The sequence below is a fragment of the Lissotriton helveticus genome, chromosome 1_1 (assembly GCF_964261635.1).
Source record: "Lissotriton helveticus chromosome 1_1, aLisHel1.1, whole genome shotgun sequence".
Classification (NCBI taxonomy): Eukaryota; Metazoa; Chordata; class Amphibia; order Caudata; family Salamandridae; genus Lissotriton; species Lissotriton helveticus.
In genome coordinates, this window is record NC_136057.1 from 803,172,311 (window position 1) to 803,197,563 (window position 25,253).

Genomic DNA, 25,253 nt, shown 5'->3' on the forward strand with positions numbered 1-25,253 from the left:
TACTGTGCATGGGACTGGCGCAATGCACCTTGCTAGTCTTGAATATGTATGATACTCAATCACATTCTTGGAAGTGTATATATGTTTGCCAAACAAGTTACTAATGCACATGCACGTCAACGAATGTATGTGTTTAACGACCCTCTAAAATGTAACAAATAAAGTATAATATTCGTTGAGTCAACAATACTGTCCGACTAAGTAAAGACACATAACCAGGATAAGAAGTTCATTGAATAACAGGAAGAATGCCAAGGAAAATAGCATGACATATCGGACACTGAAGCATTAATGTCCCATGCAGTTGAAGATGATGTTTGAGAGCCAATAACTGAGCTGATGGACAAATGCATGAGAAGTCGAATGACTCTCTAAACATGTAAAGTATTCTACATTGTAGATAGCAATCATTAAGAGGGAGACTACTCATGAAAATGGATTCCTGGCAACGTACCAGCAGGTACCACCAGTTTGTTTTGTGCTCAAACCTGCTTCTTTACAATTCTCAGTCCCACTACCGAAGCTGCTTTTTTTCTAATTATCCATGCCCCACACTTTATTCCCATTTATTTTTTAAATGTTTAAAAAGCCCTAAAAATATATGTAAAACACATTTATTCTGGCTTCGAAAGAATTCCATAAGAAGCCACGTCCCGTATGCAGAGGCCATTCACAAGGGCCTCTACAAAGAAGCATTGGCCACGTGGCCGTGAAAGTGACGCAGCTGCGAAAGTGAAAGCGATCGCGCTAAGAAGCAGCAGCTGTTTGTGTGTGTGCGCGCGGTCTGCTCTTTTTTGAAGCACATACTTGTGCTTGTGGCGCGCCCCTACGCGCTCCCGCAAGGTGTATGCCGCCACAAGCACAAGTATGTGCTTCGAAAAAGAGATGGACGCCAGCTAAAGGTCTCCTATGTAGCGCGAGCGCGCTGCATAGGCGAGACCTAAAATGGAACCATGCTAAACGCCATGTCTTAAAAACAAAGTCTCCTGCAAATAGCCAGAGCCTATATACACAGCAGGTTTTTGGAGAAAGTAAGCTGAGCGAATGGCAATGCTCTAGCCCTACGTTGCACCCAGAAACAACGGCATTTAGCAGAAACTGCGCACAGTTGGTTTTGAGACCACAGGAGCTGGGTACAATACTTGGTCAAAGTCCACGCCAAGCACGCGGCAACACTGGGCTGAAAGCAAAACTTGTGCCTGATTGAATGCGTGCCCAGTGGTTTAGAGTTTCACTAGGGGCTAAAGTACATTATTACAAACCCATTACATTTGTTATAAAATAATTATTGAAATACCTCTATAAAGGCTTAGTTGACATGAAGTTGTGTTGATGATGTAAACCTAAAAACCAAAGAAATTCATAAATTAAGGAGAATTGCACAACCACAACTTCCTTATGTACTGCTCACGAACTTACACAGGATGTCCCAGGTGGCATCATAAATGACGTCAGTGACCGCACATCACCACTACCCTCATAGATGACATCAATTAAGTCATAAAATGGCATTACAGCTCGCGGCCATTGGTCAAAATCCGACACCTTCCATGCAGGTACTGGAATTCGGCATGGCTCTGCAAAAAGGTGGCAAAGGAAGCAGACGGCAGAGACCATTTCCTCTGTGCCTATTGGTCTCAGGGTAGCTAGTCTGTGCTTTACCTTAGCCCACCACAGAGTAGAAATGAATTAAAAGGTCAGGGTCTACTCTGGTCATGCTCAGCAGGCTGGCGTTCATGGCCAGGCTAATGGCCAAACCCTGTACTCCAAGCCTCTATTCCACTTACTTCCAACGCGCAATCTAGACTGCTCAGTAGATTCACTTAGACCCGTTATGAGCAACCCATCTAATGGCCATTTGAAAAGTAATTGCTGCCATGCACAGTGAGCTCGGTACATAAAGTAGTTTAAGAACAAAGAATGTCCCAAGTTACTGGACAATGTCGTCCTATATGTGTGTCAATATTGAGAGACAGCATACCATACTCACGGTAGGAAAGACAAAATTGTGTGTACTAATTCTAACAACCAGTGGCATACATAGACAGTAACAAAAAATTCACATGAAGGTAATTCTTAGAGGCGAAAGAGATTAATAAAACTAATCAAAACCATGTTTTGGTAAACAAATTAAGTGGGATTTATTACACAATTTAATAACAATTCATATAAAAAATAATTTAAAAACACATCACATGAGTTAAAAAAATTTCTTCAAATACATAGTAAAACAAGAAGAATCAAACGAGGTTGACGCGGCGTTTCGGCTTTCTTTTAGTATGCCTTCATCAGGACTATGTAATAGTGTCAATATTGTAAGGGTACAGTATTGGATCTATATCCAAGGGAGAGGCAAATGAATATCATTGTATATAAAATACACTGTGATATGTAGTTGTCTTTAAATAAAATAGAACTTGAACACCTGTATATGTAGAAAAACATAAAACCCTATACAACCAGTGCCATAATGTCTTGTAAAAATAGTACAACGATGGGGAAAACCATGATTTCATTTTATTGTGCTTGTATAAAAAGAGGCTGAACTTGTTCAAATCCAAAATGGTTGGTATCTTTGTGTTCTTAATTGTTTTACCTGTTTAGAATCAGTCCTGATGAAGGCATACTAAAAGAAAGCCGAAACGCCGCGTCGACCTCGTTTGATTCTTCTTGTTTTACTATGTATTTGAAGAAATTTTTTTAACTCATGTGATGTGTTTTTAAATTATTTTTTATATGAATTGTTATTAAATTGTGTAATAAATCCCACTTAATTTGTTTACCAAAACATGGTTTTGATTAGTTTTATTAATCTCTTTCGCCTCTAAGAATTACCTTCATGTGAATTTTTTGTTACTGTCTATGTATGCCACTGGTTGTTAGAATTAGTACACACAATTTTGTCTTTCCTACCGTGAGTATGGTATGCTGTCTCTCAATATTGACACACATATAGGACGACATTGTCCAGTAACTTGGGACATTCTTTGTTCTTAAACTACTGTTTTCCCCCCAGTCCCTAAAAAATTCTGCGAGGGGTCCTCCTTCCTTTTATTATACTCGGTACATAAAGCACACCCTTCACATTAATAAACAGTAGAATAGTGTAATCAGCTAAAGCAGCCATTGTTTTCATGTGGAATCCAAAAGCATAAAAGGAAAGGTACATTAAATCAAACTCATTGGTTACAAAAGATGCTTGATCCACGAGTGTATGTCTCCTGGTATCAAAATCCGCAAAAGTTCTAGATGTCTGGAAGGAGACATTCCACAAGATAGCAGCAGTAGCTACCTTGCCTTTGGGAGAATGGACATCGGGGTTACCGTTAAGGTCCATTTGTTTTCTGATACATTGTAATGATGCAGAACACTAATACTCCTGTTGTGGTCTGATTTGTAGAAAGCATAACAGTGCAAACAATCCCACAGTTGACAAATACCTGTAGTAATGTGTTACGTTTTTTTATCATATCAATGCAGTACATCAGAACTCTTTGAACCCTTTTCACTGGAAAAGGAGCTGTATAAAGAGAGACAGTTTCACTTGATGAGTGCTCGAGAATACTTTGCTGCAATACAACAGCTTGTAGGTTTATTTGGTGCACAAAGCTACAAGCTCACTTGAACCTTCTGTCCGCATTTGGCTAGTTAGAAAGAATTTCCATAACAAATGGAAGGGATTTGATTTGTGAATGGGTTCAAAAGGTGGGTAGACGAGCATTAGTTTTAAGAGAGGGAAAGAATGCCTTCTAGTTAGGGACAAAAACATTCCTAAATAGATCAATACATTTTTTTTTTAAAAAGGATGGGGTGTTAAAGGTGAGCACTGCCGAGCCACTACAGTCGCTGCCAATCTCTTCAATACAAAAAGAAGGTTTTTCATTTACAATGTATTACCTGCGACACCATTCAATACGACCTTCGCCTTCACAAGTCTTCGCCCAGTGATTATCTGCCAGGTTCTTCATTGCAACTGCATATTCGGAAAGAGTTTCTTCATCATTGCAGTGCTCCCGCCAGATCGTGTCAAAATCTCCCACTAAAAAAGAGACAGTATATAAATTTTGAGCAAATGTGCATTTCCAACAGATCTACATTACTTCCATAATCAATAAACTATCAATTAAAATACGGAACACAGTACGGTTTTTCATCTAAAAATAAATACGGGTATCAATATTACCTATTAACCCTTTAGCCTCTGAGGCTTTTCTTCAGTTATGGAGTGCTTAAGCCTTTTTCCCCACAAAAGTAATCCAGGCCACTAAAGAAGAAACTAAAATAGACTTAAGGCCAGATGTACAAACATTAGGAATAATGATTTCCGAATTGCGATTCTCTCCAAAACACAATTAGGAAACTGGTATTTCTTATGTATGAAAACTCATCGAGTTTCATTTAGGGATTCCTTGTGGGCAGCGAATCGACCTATCTTTTGAATGTTCATGAGGCAGGTCGCAGTTTGCGATCCATTAGGAATCACAGACATCATTTGGACATTCTGTTTGTAATCGAGACTTGGACTGACGCTGCCTCAGTTCCTAACCTGATAGAACCCATCCCCCCTGCTTTGTTCTTCAATCACTTGATAGACCATTCAAAAAGGGAGGTGGGTTTGGCCATCATATACCGCAATTTATTCGCTACCTCCTTCCTAGCTGCACCCTCTTTGGTCTGTGAAGCTTTGTTATTTAATGTTCAACCTACAAGGGGATTCTGTTATAACGCTCCCAGGCACAAGGTCCCCTTTTGTCACTAATGTAGGTTCTGTCCTGGAAGATGGGATGTGTACAAGCAATTTCACCCTGTTGGGCTATTTTAATTTCCATCTGGAAGCAATAACAGACTCGGATTCTGTGCGTCTCCTAGACGTGATAAACAGTTCAGGTTTAACACAACTGGTACAGTGACCCAGTCATGATGCAGGCCACACGTCCGATGGCATATTTTGAAATCACCAGCTCCTCACTTTTCAAGGATAATTGCCTCTTACGAGGTCCGATCACGCTGCGGTTCGGTTAAACCTGGCCCTTCCTCCCAACCCATCCACAAATAACATAATTTCCAAGCCAATCAAGTCTCGGTATTGGAACAAAATCGACCCTCTTCTTTTTCAGGAGCATCTTGCCTCTTCATAGCCTGTTTACTCTGACGATGTTACGACTGCCACCACAACCTTTACGGGTTGGCTTCACGCAGCGGGTACTGCAGTCACACCAGAGACAATTAAATATTCTCGTTGCCTTCTCCCCTCGGCACCACGGTACTCCGAGGACCTTCTAATACAAAAAAAAGTTGTACGTGGCAAGGGCGCTTTGATGCAAAGCCTATGACAGACTAGAGAAAGCCAGATATAAAAACGTGCCTAGTTACCTACAAGGCCTTTTTAGTAATGGAAAAATCTTCATATTTTACCAAACAAATACAGAGGGCTAAACAGTCTTCTAAAGAACTGTTTAACACAGTAAGGAAATGACCAATTCCTAGAACGACCAAAGTCTCCAGCAATCAGTCATTGTGCGATATTATTGCTATGCATTTCCAGAATAAAGTAGAACGTATTTACTTTGGTGTTTACGGCCATTCATCCGGAGTCCCCCCAAGCCGAACAGGATCAGGTGATGATGACCTCCTTTCATCTCCAGCCTACGTTCTTTAATTTTGTCCCTCTTTCCTCTAACCAGGTCACGGACTGCATCCTCACAGGTAAGCCTGCATCCCCACTGGATCCATGCCCAGTATCTATCTTTAAATTGGTGCCTGAACTAATAGCTCACAACACTATGTTCCAAACTGGGTGTTTTCCGAAGGCAAGGAAAACAGCATTAATACTACCTTTGCTTAAGAATCCCAATCTTAACCCTAACGACCCTAAACATTTCTAGCCTATTTCCCGGCTTGCTTGGTCAGCAGAAATGGTCGAAAACCATAAATCTCCAACTCTCCTCTTTTATCCAGGACAATATTTGGTTAGCTGTAGCGCAATACGGCTTCAGAGGAGGCCACAGCATCGAATCAGCCTAATTAAATCAGTTGAAGAAATCCGAGAGGCTTTAGAATCTGGAGGTAAAGCTTCCCTGATCTTATTGGATCTCTCCACGGCCTTCGATGCGGTCCACCATAACCTCCTGCTGGACTGCTCATCATCGATAGGAGTACAGGAGGTAGCCCTCACCCTGATGTGCGCTTTCCTCTCACAGAGGACACAGTCTGTGACACTGGAATCCCTTGTTTATGAGCTTTTTTCTCTTCCTTGTGGGGTCCCACAGGGCTCCTCTATCAGCTGATACTGTTTAATATTTATGTTACAGTGCTGGCACCTCAAATTAGATCCTTTGGGTTCACCCTGAAATAATACACTGAAAACACTCAGATCGACGTCTCAGTGTCAAACCAAGATAATAACATTGGCAGTAATTTTCATAACTGAATGCTGGCCATCACCTCATGGATGAGCAACAACTGCCTAAAATGTAATTCTGACAAAACTTAAGTTATTTTATTTGGCAATGATCCCTTCTTTAGGTCCCAGTCTTGGTGGCCAGCAGAATTGGGTCCAATTTTCACTCATGTTAAGAAAGCTAAAAACCTGGGAGTTATCAAGGACAATACATTTTCCTTTGGAGACCTAGTCGATTCCCTGACAACCTCTACTTTTTTCATTCTTAGGATGATCAAAAAGATCCTACCATGTATTCCTGTAGAATCCCAAAAACATTGGTTCCTCTCTTACCCTATCAAGGCTGGATTATTGAAACAGTCTGCATCTTTACATGCAGCAGCAGCAACATCTCAATGAGCTACATGTGCTTCAAAATGCTGCAGCTACACTCCTCTCTGTTACTTCTAAATTCTTCTCTGTTAAATTGTAATCCAAGAACTTCACTGGCTATCGGTCAGGAAGAGGATTAGGTTCAAATCTTTGTGTACAGCCTTCAAGGTTCCTTATAATACTGGCCCTGCTCATTTTAGACAGAAATTCATGTGGTGCATTCCCAGTAGACCTCTCCAGTCTTCTAGCACAAGAACCTTGAATGTTCCTAGATTTTAAAAAGTCGAATTGGGAAGGAATAATTTTTATCATTGGCACAGCCAAGGCATGGAATAAGCTGACTCTCTTCATTTGTTCTGCTCGTGGCCTGCTCTCAACCAGAAGTCTGAAAACATGGCTATTCAGCAACTAGGCCCCTCCCTCTGTTTCCTGATTCTTTGGTGCTAGCACCAGGACTCCTCCGGGTAATAGTGCGCTTTATAAAAGTATTAAACATTAACTAACATCACAGGGATGGTGGCCTGCTCAGGTAAGCAGACCACCATTCCTATGATTACTTTTTAATAAAAGGCATCTTTTTTTCTGATGGGTAAATGCGGCCCGTTTTCCTTAAAGGAACACGGGATACATTGAAAAAGAAATATTGAAACCTTGAAGTTTCATTTTTTCAGAGTAGTCAATCGTCAGTGGGACCTCACTGCCTGCTCTTAAAAAATATTAATATTTATATTCACAAGTGAAAGAGGCCCCTTAGGGACCCATTTTCTTTTGCAAATGGGTTACACCAATTCTAAACTGGTGGTAAAGTATTACAGTTTTGCGACCGGAAGGCAGGCACAAAACAATAATACATACCATACCTATTTAATATTTGGGTGGGACACCCTTAAACAAGCCCCTTCCAAATAATGAATCTCAAATGCAAAATGTGATTTGGTAACAAATTACCTAATCATATTTTATACATTGGAAAAGTACTTTTCTGGTTCACTGTCCACATGTTTTTATTGAGAATGATATGGTGATTATGGTTTCCTGTAATTACCTTTTGAATGAACGTGATAAATGATTACTGTAATCATTATGGTGGCTAGAAACTTGAGTTTATGGTGATAGCATTAGATGCATCTTGTTATTTAACCACTTATATCCTTCATTGTTGGTTTGAATTATACCATTATTTCGTTTGCATTGAAGTAGCACTGAAGCATATCCAATTAGTCAGAAAAAACCTTGGCACACCTTGGAAAACAGATGCCGAATGTCTCTGTTAGACCAAGGAAAAAAAGGAGGAGGTAGAAGCTGAGGTCCAACGGAAATGCTATACGCAGATGCACAATTCATAGAAAGAGAGGGGGCCTGGCCGGCCAGAGAGGAGAAGGGGAGAATAACATATGTGGCCTCAGCAAAGAGGAACAGTGCGCTCCATGGAAAGTTCCATAACCACTTAATGAGATGAATAAACATCACAAGAGGACCTTTTACAGACTATAGCTGGTGGAGCAAACGAACCAATCAGACACAGCGGATGAGGCAAGATATCACCCTTCTCAATAGTTAATAAATGAAATTACTTTTGGGCTGGTTGCAACAACTGAAAATAAGACAGATGACTGCAATTTTGGGGACATTTAGAAGATACTTAATCTGGAAGAACTTGAAGTTCTCATGAGAGGCATTGGATAATTCTGGACTATCTGCCCAGTTCACCACAGCAAAAGCTGTTCCGTATGAAGGAGTGTTGGCAGTTGTGTACATGTATGTGTTGGCCTCAGAAGAACTATGCATTGCTAGAAGTACCAGACAAAGCTGCCAATTGTCGTTTCTTCTCTTCACTTTGTTTATAGACCATTGGCCATGATGATGCTAGAGAAAAAAGAAGTCAAGAGTCCACGATGAACCCCAGGCACAGCCAAGATCGGTATCTATGACGAGGACTTGGTGTTATACTTGGACCCAAATCAAATTAACTTAGAAAAAGCAATAAATACTAAGGCTAGTTATAGTGTAGTCCCTTCAAAAACACGGCGCATCCAACTAGACAGTTTACCAGAATAGAAGGGACAATCCAGAACTGTGGTAAACATTAAGTGTCTAAGGTACTGAATGGTCCAGAAAGAAGCAATCACACTAATGTGCTTTTTCTTCCTTTATTCATGATTTTTTCTCCATGGGACAGTTTGGGGGCAGGGGAAATGGGGTGTTTGGGTTTATAAAAACTAATGAAAGTTGATTGACACAATATTCCTCATTGTCAAAGTTACTGTACTGATGTAAATTGAACTTATTTTCAGGAGTAATGACAATGTACTTGAATTTGCATTGTATCTAGCATTACTGTTTAATAAAATAGTCTGTAAGAAAAATATATTACTAGACCAAGCAGAACACCTAACTTCCTATGGTCTTTCAAAAAGGACACGTGTTTCGGAGTATTTAAATACCTGTGAGTGATTCTCTCAATTCTCTCAACAGATCACGCTAAACTGTATGATTTAAATTTTAGACCACAACGCAACCCAAAAGACTAAAAAACAGTTGTACTCCTGGAGGAGACTACCTCTCATAATTGTGGGAATTATTAATCTTCTTAAGGTGTCAGTCAGTCAGTCTTACCAACATTCCTTTTCTTGTAATACATGTATACACATACACAATGGCAGAAAGATTAAACTGGGGTGGTAAGTCCCCTAAATCAGTAAATTACAACTAAGTCACTCTCTGGCAGAAGGAAGATCTGCACTGCCAGATTTTGAATGATACTGTTTTGTGGATCCAGGAAGGCATTTTCAGCAACTGCTACTACCCAGGCCAGCTACTAGGCATGAAAACAGTTGGGTAAAATGAATGGAAGGAGAATACAAACTGCAAGGTTTTTTACTTACATTTCAGAATGTTACGGTTTGTTAAAACAAATACTCCTAATTTAATGTGGTGGTGCATCTCTGTAAAATATGGGAAGCTTTCAGGGAGAATGCTAAAAGCTGCCTGTGCAATAGACATACACACATAATTACAGAAAAATCCTGAATTCCCAAAACAAATTACAAGCATGGCATTGCAGCCTTGAATTGAAAGCAGCATAGTGACTTTGGGTCAACCAATACGGGGAGGAAAGTTTAAATCAATCGATGAGCTGGAAGTTGATTACAGCATCCCTTTAAGCGCTTTTTTGTTTTTTAAACATCTCCATCTACGAAGTCGGTGGGGGGGGGGGACCATGCTGAGGATTAGGGATTAGTTAAAATTCCTAAAGGATAATGTTATTAGAAAAGAACGATAAACTATATTTCCAATTTGTACCACAGTTTAGCTTAGTTTACATCTCTATGCCTATGAAGCAGATGAGGAAAATGGCTAAAGGCTGGAAGGTCGAGAGACAAGCTCAGATAAGGGGGCAGGTTTACCAATTAACACATAAAGCTTTAACTGGATCCAACTTGAAACAAACAAAAAAATATTGGAAGCCAGAGATAATTCATAAGGCTTACCCCATTCCAGCGAAAGATGCTCTTCATGCCAAATTTATGGGAACATATTTTCAATGAATGTCCTATGCTGAGAAGCTTCTGGTCAATGATGTAAATGGATGTAAAGCAACAGAGAAATACTGTAAATAAGTTCATTAGGAAAACAGCTGTAACAGGTATCAACCTAATGAATATGAATGCAATGAGCTACAATTGAAACCTTTTCTTCCCCATGATGACCTCAAGACAGTAGTCCAATCCCTAGCTCTCTACAATTGACTACGGGAACGCCATTCTAACAGGGTCTCCAAAAGCTCACCTAGCCCCACTAAGGGCAATGCTGAACATGGCCGCTCGACTCATATCTGGAGTAAAAAGATTTGAAAACATCCCTCCAGCTCCCACACTGGAAAAATAAACATCACCCCACTTGTATGGAATGGAAAGGTAATTATATAAGGTTTCAGGGACAATTGTTTCACAAGTGCCACAATCTTAGATATAAATGACAAACAAGCATTTAAAAAGCAATAGGTCTCGCCTTTTATTAAGTTAAAGCTATTTGCTTTGCTAATGGTATTGTATAGCAAAGTAAAAGGCTTTAACTTAATGAAAGGCGAGACCTGTTGCATTTTTAATGCTGGTTTCATTTCTGCACTAGAAAAGACTGATAGATTCCTAAATTGGTAACATTTTAGAGGTTGAATGTCCACTAATCTGTGGCAGCTACAGTATATCTACGCCTGGTAGGGAAATTTAAAAGACCCTGTGAATAGCTGCAGATACTCATTAAAACATGCAGTGTTCTCTTTTGGGGAAAATATTTGGGGAAAAAAACTTTAGTGCATTTAAGGTGTGCAAGAAAATTTCCCTTGCATCAAATGTCTACCTCCCCGTTACTGCTTGGTTTGCTTATCACAATGTTTGTTTACTAAAAAATCACGTCACTCCTTTCAAGAAAAGTGTCCCGCTGTTGAGTTTATTATTTTAGTGAACAAAAAATCTGAAACATCTAGTTTCCCAAAGCATAGTGTCATATTTTTTCTGAATTTGATAAAACATTTAGAAATGCTATTGTTTGGAGAGGCTATATCTCAAGTTCAACACGCAAGTTACATATTTGAGTGTAAATACAAATCCGACATTCATAGGGTTGGCCTCTTGGCTGCCTCAGGCTTGAGATTTGATCACACATTTGTGCTAATCAATGTTCAGTGTAGATCGCCATGCCTTCAAAGTAAATGTACAAAAAACCTCTTCAGCTGGGGAGCATGCAATCTTTCATTAATGTATTCTTGCATATGTTCTGCTTACATTTAGGATGTCTGTCAACTTGCATTCTATGTATGGATCGTTCACTCTGCACCGACCCAAAATGGTCAAACCAATTATTCTTAAAAGCATGCCTCTCAAATACAGGTTTGCTATCTGTTAGCTAGCTTTCATCCAGGCCCATCACCATTTCTGGTGGCATGACACAAAACATTTTATAATTTACAACTTCCACCGCAATGGGAACAAGACAAATGAAGATGCCACCTAAGCAGGCTAAGAAATAAGTTAAAAAGTTAGCCTCCAGTGAGCCTTTTATCTTGGTGGCGGTTCATTTCTGGTCATGTTGAACGGCAGAAGCTAAACTGGAGTGTAAGCTACAACAGGTGAACTGTGCCTCCACCCCTCCATCCAGGAGCTTATGGTGTTTAATTATTAGCCTATTCAAGTCGATCTTGCTAGGCTATGACACTACTATTTTGTAGCATAATGTTGTGGTGTACACAGCAGGTTAGTGAACCTTGATGGTGAAGGACCTTAATGTGCATCTTGCTGCATTAAGGTCAGTTTTGACAGCTTCATTTCAGATTTTGTGCTCGAATAAGAAGAATGCAGAAGACATTCAAGCAGGTTTATTCTTATTAGTTTGGTCTGGAGGGCAAGGTGTTCATTTAGCACATGTAGTCAATTACAATTAGTCTCCCAAACCCCCTCTCAGCAACAGAAAATATGTAGTGAACAGAAAAAAGAACTTGGACGTGAAGGATAATGCAGTTCTAAAACATATGTGCCATGGTTGAGAGACCAGATTCATGCAAATAAGTTTCTTAACACCAATCTATGCCCCATCCATTGATGCACAGTTAATTTGTCATGCTTGTACCAGCTTTCTAATGTTAAACTAAGCCGCGGTCCCCTAGCACTGGGCTCGGATGGGGGCTCTGCAAAATAACGCAACGAAACAGTGGAGACTAATGAAACCCGAACAAACAAGGTAGGAAGGCGGCAAGAAGCACTTCTATTGGCATGACATTCTTCTACACACTCCCAAACAGCGATCAAAACAAGGCCGCTCTACAAACGGGAACACCATTTTCAAGAAGGCCAGAAGCACGTCCACGCTGTCTTGAGCATACAAGCACGTCAAGGACTGCGTCTAACGTGACATATGTACGTGTCACAAAGGCGGGAGCGTGCCGGCTTCGTGAACGCTGCCTGACCACAAAAGAACCTTAAAGGTCCAGCACACCATTGGAACTGGCAACATACTTAATAGAAAATATGCAAGTGTACTGAACGTCCTAAATAAACGGCTTATTCTATCTGGCAAAGCCAGCAGGGCACAGCCAACAGTCTTGGACCAGTCACTTGGTGCTTGGTAGCCCCTGAGCCTCCTCTCACAAAAGACAAGGGTCAGGAGTTCACTGCAGCAGGGCCCTCGGGCAGCTGTTTACAATCCTCATGCCTCCCAGGATGCTACCGTTTTACACACTTGCATTGTTGCGGGGGCTACTGTTTGGCTAGGCTGACCTGCCTTTGTGCTTTAATGACATATGGGCGGGCTTCGCAGAGCAATCAGCGGACTGACACTCCCCGCCCACTTGACCCAGTCTTTTCTACATTGTTGTGCATATTTATGGGGACAGGCAAGCGGCCTGCCCAACTCAAGGATGCAGCCCAGCTTGCGAGCTGGACAGTGTGGTCACATACAGTCCAGCATGCACACTGCTAACACTTGGCCTGGCATTCTTTGGAGGGTTTACGGACATGTGCTGCCCAGATGACGTCGGCGCAGAGCCGTACAATGCCCAGCTCTGTCTGCTTGGGGCATGTGTGAGCACCTGCACCAGACATCTGTGAGAGTCTCACATACACACACAACCTGTTGAGAGCTTGCAGTCCATAGGGGCAGCAAAAAGCAGCTCTTGTGTGAGGAACACAAGAGTTCTTCCTACAACAGAGGCAATAACAGACGACTCCACTACACGGTGTGGGAAACAAAAATAAAACAAATCAACATCTGTCTCTACAGTGGAGAGGTGCTTCGCCTCACAAGGCGCACACTTGATTTCGTTTAACTTTCTGAGCATGAACCACATCAGTTAAGACACCTGCAGGCCTCAGAGTTACACATACACACACACGCATACGCGTCTCCGAGCGCGTGCATGGTCTTCACGTTATTTTATACTTCGTGCCCGGCTGGGGGCACCATGGCAGATAGAGCAGGGAACAGTTGTCAGTGTTGTGTGGTTACTCTGGGCCCCGAGGAATGCTGCTTTGATTACAACTCATGAATTCCTGTGCATGATAAGGGGAGCTGCCAACTCTACAGTTCAGGCCTCTACATTTATTGCAGTTATCTGAATTTCTGCTACGGCCAGGGGGCTTCACGCAGGACACCCAAAAACAAAATGCACAGTAATTCTTTGACAGTGTAAAGAAACCTAGACCCAAAAAGATGACGCCAGGAGAAAACCCTTTGGACGCAGAGGCGGCTTGTTGACTGTAACTGGGCGCACTGAGCTTATTGTAAGCAGCAGCGGAGAAAGTTTGTTTGCACTGGGCACTTTCTGAGACGAAGCGATCTCTTCTGCACTAACAGCAACACAAACCTGACCAGTGATGGCAATGAGGTTTAGAGAAGGCCTCTGTTGCAACATTACTGCCACTGAGGCAGTCAAGCCACGTTTACAGTAACTCGTTCCTTGCCATTTATTAAGCGCACAGTGGTCCTCTGGTGTGGTATTGCGGCGCTTTATGTATCTCCAGTGGGAAAGCAGGCCCCAACATACAAGGGATTCTCGGAAAACGTTAAACTCCGTCTTATCAAAATCCAGTCATGCACTGGCACTTTATTTATGCTACTATGGAGGCCGCCTGTAACATACATGATGTATGAGAGCCCCCCAAACTCTTTCTTTAACAGAATAATAGTAGGAAACAAGTTTAATGGAGGGAGAGCCTCTTATTTAGGCGCACAGATTAATTGAGCTGGGAACTATACTTGTATTTGTTCTTGGTGTTAATGCATACAGAGGAAATACGTTTGACACGTGTACGTTTATATAAAAAAAAAACATGTTTACATTTTAAAGATGTAAAGGAATGCACAACATACGAGTTAAATAAAAAAAGGCAAGACCCAAAATTGAGGTGCACTGGAAATGATCCTGCAACCACGAACTGACGGATGAACAGCACTAAACCCTCCACCGGCAGTCTCCTGTGTACTTTATCCAGCCAAGCATCACTTCAAAGGCCCAGCAACAGGCTACAAAGGACAGGAAGACTGGGCAGCCCGGACAGGCTCACTGAAGCAGACTGCGCCGATAAGATCTTCACAGAGAACAATAATCTATTTAGTTGTTGGAAGGGAGTGGGGTGGGGGCTTGGACGTCTGTGTCGGAGACAGGACAGCTGCACGGGAGCCGCGGACACTGCAGGGCTGACAGGTCTCCAGCCGGGACACACTCACGGGAGAGACTGTCCTGATCACTTCATCGAGATGGCGCATGGCTGGTGAGGGCAGGGTTCCGCCCTCAGGCATGCAAGCGCAACCGAAGGCCTTCTGGGAGCTGTACACCATACCCCAAAGAATAACTTTACATTTTAGGAACATTACATTTTACACGCTGCAAGTTACATAGCCTCTATGCACTTGTTCACAACCATGTTAGTGCCACGACACATGCATCTTGCATTTAAACACGACCAGAAACAAACTGAAGCATTTTTAGAAGCCAAGAAAAAAAAAAACCTGATCTACAAGTGTTGAGTAACCAAACGCACCCAGTACGCCGCTCCTCCGCAAGTGTCCTAACACAGAGGGTACAGTGCCACAGAAGTCCGATACTGGAGAATACGGCATATTGTTTGGTCGCGCACACCACTGGTGCAAGGTTTGCGCCACTGACAGACTAGGCTCTGTGAGCTCCAACAGCAGAACAAGAACAGACAAGCACTCGCGTAGACGTTCCTCTTTTTGTTCTGTCCCACTTGGACGGCCTCGGCATGCTTTCCTTCAGCTGCAAAAGGTTTATTATTATCTTTATGGGGCCATCTGTTTGACCGCCATAAAGATAAAAAACCTTTTGCAGCAGAAGGAAAGCAGGTCAGTCTGTCCAAGTGGGACGGCAGAAAGAGAGAAAAGTGTATGTCAGAGGATGCTTTTTCCCAATGGCTGGCCACCGTTTAGCATAAACGGTGACGCCGGCCAATGGGAAAGAGGGGCGGAGCTTAAAGCTCGCTAGTGAAAGCTCCTCAAGATCATTAGATCACGCCAGCGAGACTGCGCATGCGCAGCCTATGCAGGCGAAACATAAAAAGTGGGATAGAGGGAAAAATATATACTCTAAGAACATGTGGTGCACTTTTTACATACTGCATACTGAATTAATTTGTAAAGGTGTGGGTTAGGGACATTTTAAGATGAACAAGGGAAAAATAGATTTAAAGAATAGCTACAGTAATATTGTTTTACAGACACCACTTCCTATACAGCACTACTGATTCTGTGGGAACTATCTATATATTGCATGAAATGAAAGTATTGGTTGAGGGGTGACAATTGCCCACTTCAGGTAAAAACCAAAATCTGTTAGGGTGAACCACTAAAGTACCCTAAATAAGTCTGAGCTCAACCCCCTGGTAGCAATGGCACACAACAGACAGGCTTAACTTAGAGGCAATATGTACAGTTGTTATGCTATATTAGAACAGTAATAAAGTTGGAATGCAAATCAAAAAAAATCTTAAAACAAATTTAGAAAAATGGAGTAACATTTAAAAAACAAAATGACACCTAAATGATAAAAATTCAATATGGGGGAACTGTAGATGCAAATATGAAGTTTGCCCCCAATGTCATATGAAAAAAACCTGCGGACCTGTTAAGCAGGTCTTGACACTCCAGCAGGATATGACACTGTGATGTCAGCAAAAGCCCCCCCATGATGGAGGCCGTGAGGCGGTGGGAGGAGACAATAAAAGGGTGCATGCATGGGTGTTACCTACCAATGCTTGTGACAGGGTAGACCTCTTTGAAATTAATCAAGTCCTTGGGTCCAACCACAAGCCATCATGTCAAGGGCACAACACCACCTCCCGACATCCAAGGCCTTTTGTCTCTGCCCTGGGAGCATGTTCACACCTCATTCACGCCCACTTAAAATTCTGATTACTGGCTGGTAGAGGGGAGAGAGCAAAATTCAGGAAGGGTGAATGTGACTTTTTTAAAAGTCATCCTTCCAAAATATGTATTAAAATGTTGACTTCACCAGTGAATTGTGCTTGTAATAAATATTTCAAAAAGTTGAAAAATTAAACTAGTAGCTATTTCCTACATGGAGATAACCCCTATTAAACCTAATACTGCATGCTTATGCTTTCCTGTGGATCAAACACCCAATCCTTCTAGTGAAAATAGCTTTGAGGGCATTTTCACTGTAAAGACATCTTTAGCATTAAACATTTACATGTCCTACTTTTACTGTCTTAATGGCAGCCCTACGTGGGACTTAAAAATATTTAAAAGGTGGGTTTTAGGCCTATCAAAGGAATTTAATTTGACAGGTCCTGTTCGCAGTTAAAACCTGCAAAGCCAAGCTACCGGTGGCAAGACTGCATTTGGCACGGTAAGAGGATGGCACAAAGGGTGCTGCAGTCAACTTGTGACATTTAACTTACAGGCCCTGGGTATACCTTGGTACCATATACTATGGATATATAGGTACATTAAATAAACCAATCAAGTGCATAGCAATTTCATCATGTCAGAAGGAGGGGCAAGAACACTTACTAGTGATTAAAAGGGGTAAATGCAGGATTCTTTAGCCATCAAAAATAGGGTTCCGCAAAAGGCAAAACAAATCCAAGGAGACCCTACAAAAAGGGCACATTTTCCATCATAGAACCAAAGCCCCCCCCGCCCCGCGAGCCAAAATCTAGTGTAGCCTAATCAATATTCACGGGACAGAGCAGTCTGATTGGCTGGACACAACAGGAACATAAATATACTGCTGACACCATTTCAGGACTTTGGTACCGCAGTACCAAACATTTTAGAAACATTAAAAATCTGTGGTGAGGTCAGTGGGTTGTTGGCTACCTGCAGTGGGTTGTCCAAGCACGGTGGGGGTTGGCTGTCCTAGAGGGATTGGCCGCATTGCTGATGGCCAGGCCCTGCAGCAAACCTCACACACCGCAGAGAGCTATGCTCAGTGAGGGAGTTGGGTGAATATGATCAAAAACCTCAGACATTCATTCATGAAATGTTAAATGATATACTCATGGAACATCACTGATCACATTATCCAAAGGACATAACCGTTTGCTACAAGCTTTTCATATTGGAATCTATTCATCAAGACCCACTTTTCCATACCATCTGTAGTACTAATGGGTTTATCATTTCACAACAAGGGGAATAAGCAGAAAATTAAGCATATCCGTGATTAATTGATATTATGCCCTTTTTTACTGATATTGTGGTACATAAGAAATGTAGTGGCTCTGTAGACATTAATGATATCAGCAACTTAAATACAGTTCAAAAACACAGTTTGGTTCATATTTACTTTAATGGAACGTGAAGTATCTCATCTCACATCAAATTTTAAGGCAACAACTTCACTTTAATATATTAGTCAATTATAAGGCATAGACTTCCAGGCTATTTATGGACGACCTTCCATAGTATGTAAAAAAAAAAATTGCACATGTTGCTGAAATTAGCAGAATAGTGTACACCATTTTAACAAAGCTTACAATCATACTGTGAGACGGACCCATACATTATATATACACATCAAGAGTTCAGGTTTTTCACTTAACTTTTGAAAATATATATCTGTACTTTATACAACTCCAATTTTAATAGAAATATCCCATAGTACTACATGACAACTCTTTAACATCAGCAGACAGGAGATTGACGTATTGAATGGAGAAGCTTTCGTTTTTCTTGCATAATTTAGTAACAGGCCTAAGAATTAAGGCACTACCTATTTGACAAGTACAACTGCGACTCACACTAGATGTGCTCCGCATCTACCTTGCTTTAGTGAAGTACTGGTTGCACTCAAAATGTCACTGGTAGGTAAAATGTGTATCTTGTAACATATACCATACTGAATGCAGTAGACTTGACTCCAGTACTAAACTGTTTCTATTTGCTGAGCAGTAGCTTGGATGATGTCATCAATGATGTAACCTAAACAAGTCATGAGTGGCGTAACATTTGAGGTTATAAGCAGTGCACGGTGGGGGCATAAATCATAATTAGGTCAGTAAAGTATAACTGGTGAAGTTCAGTGTTTTTCTGTATTTTTAACATTATTTGTTTTATTATTTCCTAACCCAACTACAACTTCACTTTAACCTTTGACTTTTGCAGTAATTATTTTATAAATAAAAAACATGTGCTAATAAACTATACTCTACCTATTTAATGATACATGCATACACTTTTACCATACAATCCTAAAAATGTGGCATTCACCCAAAAAATACAACTTAATCCATCTTAAAACCTCAGCGGTAGCACAATAGGCGGAGGAAAATTATGCCATGACAACGATAAATCTAGACTTGCAAAACTGTCCATAATACAGAAAAAGGTGACTTTATTGATGAAATTAAAAGTACAATAAGAAAAATCGGGTGCTCCGACACTTCAAAATTGTATGTCTGGTTTTTAGATATTAATAATATTTTGTACATACGTGCAGATCCATATTTTATGTATGGTGTATTGTGCAGTTGTCTCACTTTTCGGTAGAAATCTGCCTGTACTCTATTAAGCGGGGAAAAGGGGTAGGATATGAAACCTGCGACAACACTTCCTCCATACACCACTGTGAAGCGCCTCGGGAAATTACATTCTCCCCATCAACCACCTTTAAACACACGCATAGTGTTAGGACACTAATACAACATGTTGTTGTAGCTTTGACTTGTATAGAACCTCACCAAAAGTCTGCTTGATATCAGACATATATACTGTGAAATGTTCCTATAGGGAGTTACGGCTGGGCTAGCCTAAGGGGACACTACCTTGGTTGTTGCGTACAATAAAGTTCAGCATATTTCCCTACTACTGGTCCTGCCTATCCATATATATATATGTCGCTCACTTCCTCTAACCCAGACATCTCCTCCCCTGACCCTCAGAAACAATATGTTCTCATCAGATCTAGTAACATCAACCTCTTCGCTCACTGCCTCCAGATCCACCAACTCTTCTCCGCTAATTCTTAGTCACAATCTCCTGATCACAGTCCCACCTCCTTACCTTCACGGTATTTCTTGCGCAGACGGCGGTGGACACTCTTTACTACCCCGGATAGCTTCTCCTGCTCCAGCTTTCGTTGTCGATGAGGAGGAGCATCTGCCCATGCAGCAGGGGGCCCTGTACTACAAGAGCCCCAGGTGGATTGAGGTTGTGCGGCCCGCTCCATGGTTCAGGGTGCTGAGACCACTCCTCCTCCACAGAGCAGCGCCGGGGCTTCCGGCACGTATTACGTCACTTGTTAAAACAACGCTCATAGGCTGCAACACTAGGAAGCTGGGCGGAAACGGTGAAGGGTCTGAGCCAATTGAAAATGTAAGGGACCTCTGTCTCCAAGGCGGATTTTGGCTCGGTCAATTGTCATGTATATATAATGCTATTTACTGGTAGGTGGTTGACCAAGCCCAATAAATAGGCGTCAGAGGAGACGACCGACGGAGACAGGGTAAATCGAAGAATGGTGACAGCTCGTAATCGCGCTTTGCTAAAATCAGGAACTATTGTTTCTGTAACCTTGTGCAACAACTGCCCGCCCCTCCCCCACTCAGCTTTTCTGTCAGAAAATCATCCAGAATGATATCCGAGCGGCACACGGAGCAGCCTTTTTTCAGGAAAAAAAGCGCGTTGCAAAAATGCAACTGACTCTGGAAACGTCCGAAGTGTAGACCTTCCAGAACAGCAAGGATGAGGAGAACATTAGGCCTTGCTGCAATTAAAACAAAAATTGTCAGACATTAAGTACACCCATACCACCTTCAAGCAAAGCAAACCCAAATAATGCACACATTTTACCTACATCTAAAACATGATTGTGAATTTGCCACTCTTTATCTAAAAAACTATACGTTTTATTCATCAAGTGCAATATTGAAAATTGAAAAAATTTATTATTGAAACCGTTTATTTAGCAGACATTAAGGGTTAGGGGGTTCTACTGACTGTTTAAGCCAAAAGAACGAATTTATAATGGGCATGGTCACACGTGTAACATACAGGGCCGACGCTAGGCATGGGCAGCTGCTCAGGGCCTCTCACTCAGCCTACCAGCATGGGGCTTGCACTGGTGGTGTGTCCTGTTGTTTCCCTGCCGAAACACTAAAAGAAAGGTGACTCCTTACAATTAGGGTCTATGGGAGAGGTTCTCTCCCCGTGCCTCTCAGGGATGGTGTCTGGAGGCCTAGGGCAGGGAGACACTTCCTCTTGTCCCAATTGCAAGGAGACCATTCAGAGACACTGCGGAAGGCCCAGTGTCCAGCATTTTATCGTCCCACAGTTTTAACTTTCAGCCCACAAGCGATTTTCACACCTATCGGGCGGAATGTGTGAGAATTGCTTGTGGGCTGAAAGTTAATACTGTGAGGGCACTAAAATGCTGGACAATGGGCCTCCCATAATGTCTCTGAATGGTCTCTTTGCAAGGGGTCACTTGTGTAAATTAGAGGGGCCTCGCACATTTCCTTTTGGCCCAGTGCCTCGCAAATCCTAGAACTGGCCCTGGTAGCATATTGATGTTATGCACTCTAGGACCCTTGCTGTTCTGGGCGGACTCTGGAGAGGATCACATAGTGTTGTGTTAGTTAGCAATGATGGAACCCTTGTGACTTGTGATGGACTCCTGGGGACTGTGACGCAAGCGCTAGAGCATAGCAAAGTGAATGCAGGTTTAGAATGATTAGGTCCCGCTTACACGCAGAAGAATAAAGACGTGTTATATTAAGCTCCATGTGTAGCGTAGTCATTAGCGGGTCCCCAGGAGGGGGGGTTGTTACAACTAGCGACGAGATAGGGGATAAGTAACCCGGAGATTGACAGTGCTCTGCCAGAATGTTTGATGTGGTCCAGCAATCTGCGCATGCATGCCACGTTTGCCTCTGTTGAAGTGCAGAATCGAAGCTTATCGTATGTGAAGTCAAAGCGCAACTCCAGCCTGTGTAAAGCATTTGAAGATAACGAGAGCTTCACTGGAAGTCTACACATCTTTGGCCAAGAACCTACTGGAAAGACCGTAAAGAGAGGTACAGTGCAGCTACGCAACCTAAAGCTATACATCCTACAGAGTGAGAACGCAAAAGGTGGATACAACAAAGTTTTGAAAGAGCACACTGCGATCAGAAGCGCTGAAAGTCAGATATCAACGCGACGTCAGAGTAAAAGAGACGCTTAAAAACAAAGCAAGACAGATACAAGCACCATTCTTGCTTACCAGGACTGAGTAAAGAGAGTCATCATACCACTGTGTTGGGTGGAGTGGCCCCAGAAGACGTTGTGTTTATGAAGTTGTCCATACACGAATCGGCAAGCAATCAAAGCTGCTGGGTTTTGGCTCGGAACAACTCCAGAGATCTCCAGAAAACTGAAGGGTGCCCATGGAGACCAAGAGGGAGGTCACAGTTCCATTGATTGTCCAAGATGACCCAGAGGCCAGAAAAGCACAGGGCCTATGAGATGGTATGAATGAAGCATGTCCTAGATGACAGCAGACAGTGTCGGACAGACCGCCCCTATCAGTGTCCGCCAATAATACAAATGCTGCCGCCTTCCTGAAACCACCACCACCATTCAATACCACCAAAAAGTTGATTGTTCTTGCCCTCCGCTTCTCTAAGTTTTTACTTCTGGGGGATTTTAATATTCACCTGGACGTTCCTGAAGCGCCTGATTCTGCGGCTCTTTTGGATTCACTAAATCTGGCTCAGCTGACACAGTGGGTCAAGATGCCATCACATTCGGGTGGACATTTATTTGACTTTTTGTTTTGTTTTGTTTTAATTTGTTTTAATTAATTTTACAGCAAATATCCAGTCATGATAAAGCGATACAGAAACACATTGATACATGGCTTAGTTGCAGATGTTGACATTCAGATTAAGAGTACATATTCATATTGCAAAGGGCCAAATAGATACCCTATTGAACATTGCATAAAGTCATAAATTGTTGCACGAGTCTCTCACAGTAGTCCATTGCTGGTAATACACAACAGATTCGCCTACATCAAAAGACCAGCATATCATGCCATTTTTAATCAAATCTAACAAGACCTATCACATCTATTCCATACAAAACAAAATTCTCCCAACCCTCCCTCCCCTTCACAGGCTCGACAACAAGTGTCCATACAATCATTTTCACATGTCTAGATCTGAAGCATGAGTGTATCTAGGTTACACAGACTGTCCCAAATGTACTGTGCAGTTCTGCAATTATAGGTAATAAGTAATAAAACCCACTGAATCTGAGGAGCTGATGTGTCCTACTGCCGTTGGTCGATGACCTCAGTAGATGGTGTCGCGACTCCCTAGTAGGATAATATATCTATCGCTGCATATTCTTCCATGATTGTATTCCAGCTCGGCGATATCGGTGTTTTCCGCAGGCCTCTATACTCCTCTCTCTTTAGTTCAGCTCCCTCCTCCCTACCCCATCCCAACACCTCTGTATGCCAATCCTGCAGAGACGGAGCCCTAGCGGCTTTCCACCGTGTGGTTATGGCTCTTTTAGCTAGAAGGAGCGCAAGATTAGAAAAACGACAGGTGGGATTACCCTTCTTCCCGTGGGGTCCTAGTCCCAATATACAGTATTCTAGTGTGTTGTTATGACGCACCGGAGCTATATCTGTCAATATTTTGCATACTGTCTTCCAGTAGTGTCCCAGTCTAGGGCAGTCCCACACCATGTGTATTAGGCCTGCGTTGGGTGCACAGCAGCGCGGACAGGTATCACTTGCTCCCGAAAACATAGCACACAATCTGCGTGGGGTTAAATAAGCTCTGTGAAGTAACATTAATTGAATACATTTGAATTTAGGGTTGCAAGACACTTTTTTGGGGTGCCCTAGTACAGTATCCCATTCCTTGTCTGTAAATGCACGGCCTACATCCTCCTCCCTTTAGTCGAGTAGTGGTCGCAATGAGATTGCCATTTCAGTCCGAATCCCGTGAGTCATCCATTTCGTCAGGTGTGCCCCATTTCCCATCAGGTATTGCATGGTAAGAAGCGTGTTCGTGGCTGGTTCAGTACCCTCCGGTGACCATGTAGTGCGTATTTATCTGGAAATATGTACATGTAATAGGAACAGTGTAATGGGTGCACCATGTACGCGTACAAACATGGCATGTGACATTATTACACCGTCAGAAAAGAAGTCTCCTACTGTGGCAATGCCCTCATCAGCCCATGCCTGTAAAGCGCAGATAGTGACCAGTCCTGTTCGTGTGGGTATACCTAGCAGCGGTGTGGTTCTGAAATTCTGGACCCTACTGTTGTCCCGGTATCGAGGTCCGATACCCGTATCCCGAACATCAACGTACCATGACGAATTTGGTATCGACGAACCGATAATGATTAGGACATCATTCCTATGCATTTGCATCATGATCGAGACATGCTAACACCCCCCGAATCGTAGTTTCCGTCCCGACCCCTCAGACTCCATTTTGTAAACGGTATCCATCTTGTGTCTTGCCCTCATGATAAGTCAATTAAAGGTCGAGTTTGATCTAAAAGGACACGTCCACCTTCCCTGACCTGTCCCAACTGACTCCCTTGCCTCCAGCCAAACCTGTTTGGGCAGCTCCTCGCCCAGTGGCCAAACACGATAACATCAATGCACAACATACCACAAACCATTCACCCCTTACAGATCATGTTTTCTACACACATACACACCTGTCCACGCTCCCTGTTTATGGCCAGTTTTATGACTAGGAGGTGCCTTCTTTTATTGGGGTTTCACCGATATCTGATGGGAGTTCCGGGCCTGGCTAGGTAATCTATCACGAATTGGCCATTTAAAATACGGGCTTGCCTACATGACTTCGCTCTTTTGTATTATTGTAGAAATATGTGTATAGCCATATCATAAACTCAAGAATTCTTGCTTGCAGCTATTATTTTTGTATATAAGGAGAAGGCTGGTTCTGTAAAAACGAACAGTCTCCTGAGAACACATGACCCGTGCTTGTCGTGCTTCTAGGACACCTGTTACTTGGTAGCTGCCAATAAAACTTGATCTCTGACTGCGACTAGAAGACTCAGTGTTTCTGTGGTCCGGAACAAGGGAGAACTCAGAGGTCTTCGGGTGTTATCCCCTGGCACCACCGGGTTCCTAAAAACCCGGAACCTCAGTTGGCGCCCCACGTGGGGCGGTATCAATCGGCGACGGTCCAAGCCAGATGTTCGTGAGGAGCTTCGTGTGAAAATTCCGGAGGACGGCCAGCCACTTCAGCGACCCCTGTATGTCGACGTGGTTCCGAAGGTCTTTGCTGCGAGGTTCCCCGCGTCCCGACGGCTACGAAGGACTGCTGCCCTGACTATCGCCTTGTTTTGGACCCAGTGAACCTTGGTAGAGCGAAACGATAGACGAGTCTTCTAGCGACGTCACCGATCTTCAAATACTTCAGTTAAGTATAAGTGGAGCGTCTCCCAGTCCTTAGTTTGTCCTTAGTTT

General features: G+C 42.5%; 1 protein-coding gene across 2 annotated transcripts in view; it reads right to left on the reverse strand.

The window, feature by feature from the left end:
* The window catches only part of SAMTOR (S-adenosylmethionine sensor upstream of mTORC1), a 122,414-nt gene extending 102,364 nt beyond the window's left edge, over window positions 1-20,050 (reverse strand). Inside the window, exons 1-2 of one of the 2 annotated variants that reach the window (XM_078674404.1) lie at window positions 19,808-20,050; window positions 3,898-4,039 (exon numbers count right to left, since the gene is read on the reverse strand). In XM_078674404.1, coding sequence (XP_078530530.1) covers window positions 3,898-4,039; window positions 19,808-19,973 — 308 coding nt within the window. In that variant the 5' untranslated portion in view covers window positions 19,974-20,050. The remainder of the gene's footprint in view (window positions 1-3,897; window positions 4,040-19,807) is intronic. The other variant, XM_078674414.1, reaches the window with a different exon arrangement.
* Between the last annotated feature and the right edge of the window lie 5,203 nt (window positions 20,051-25,253).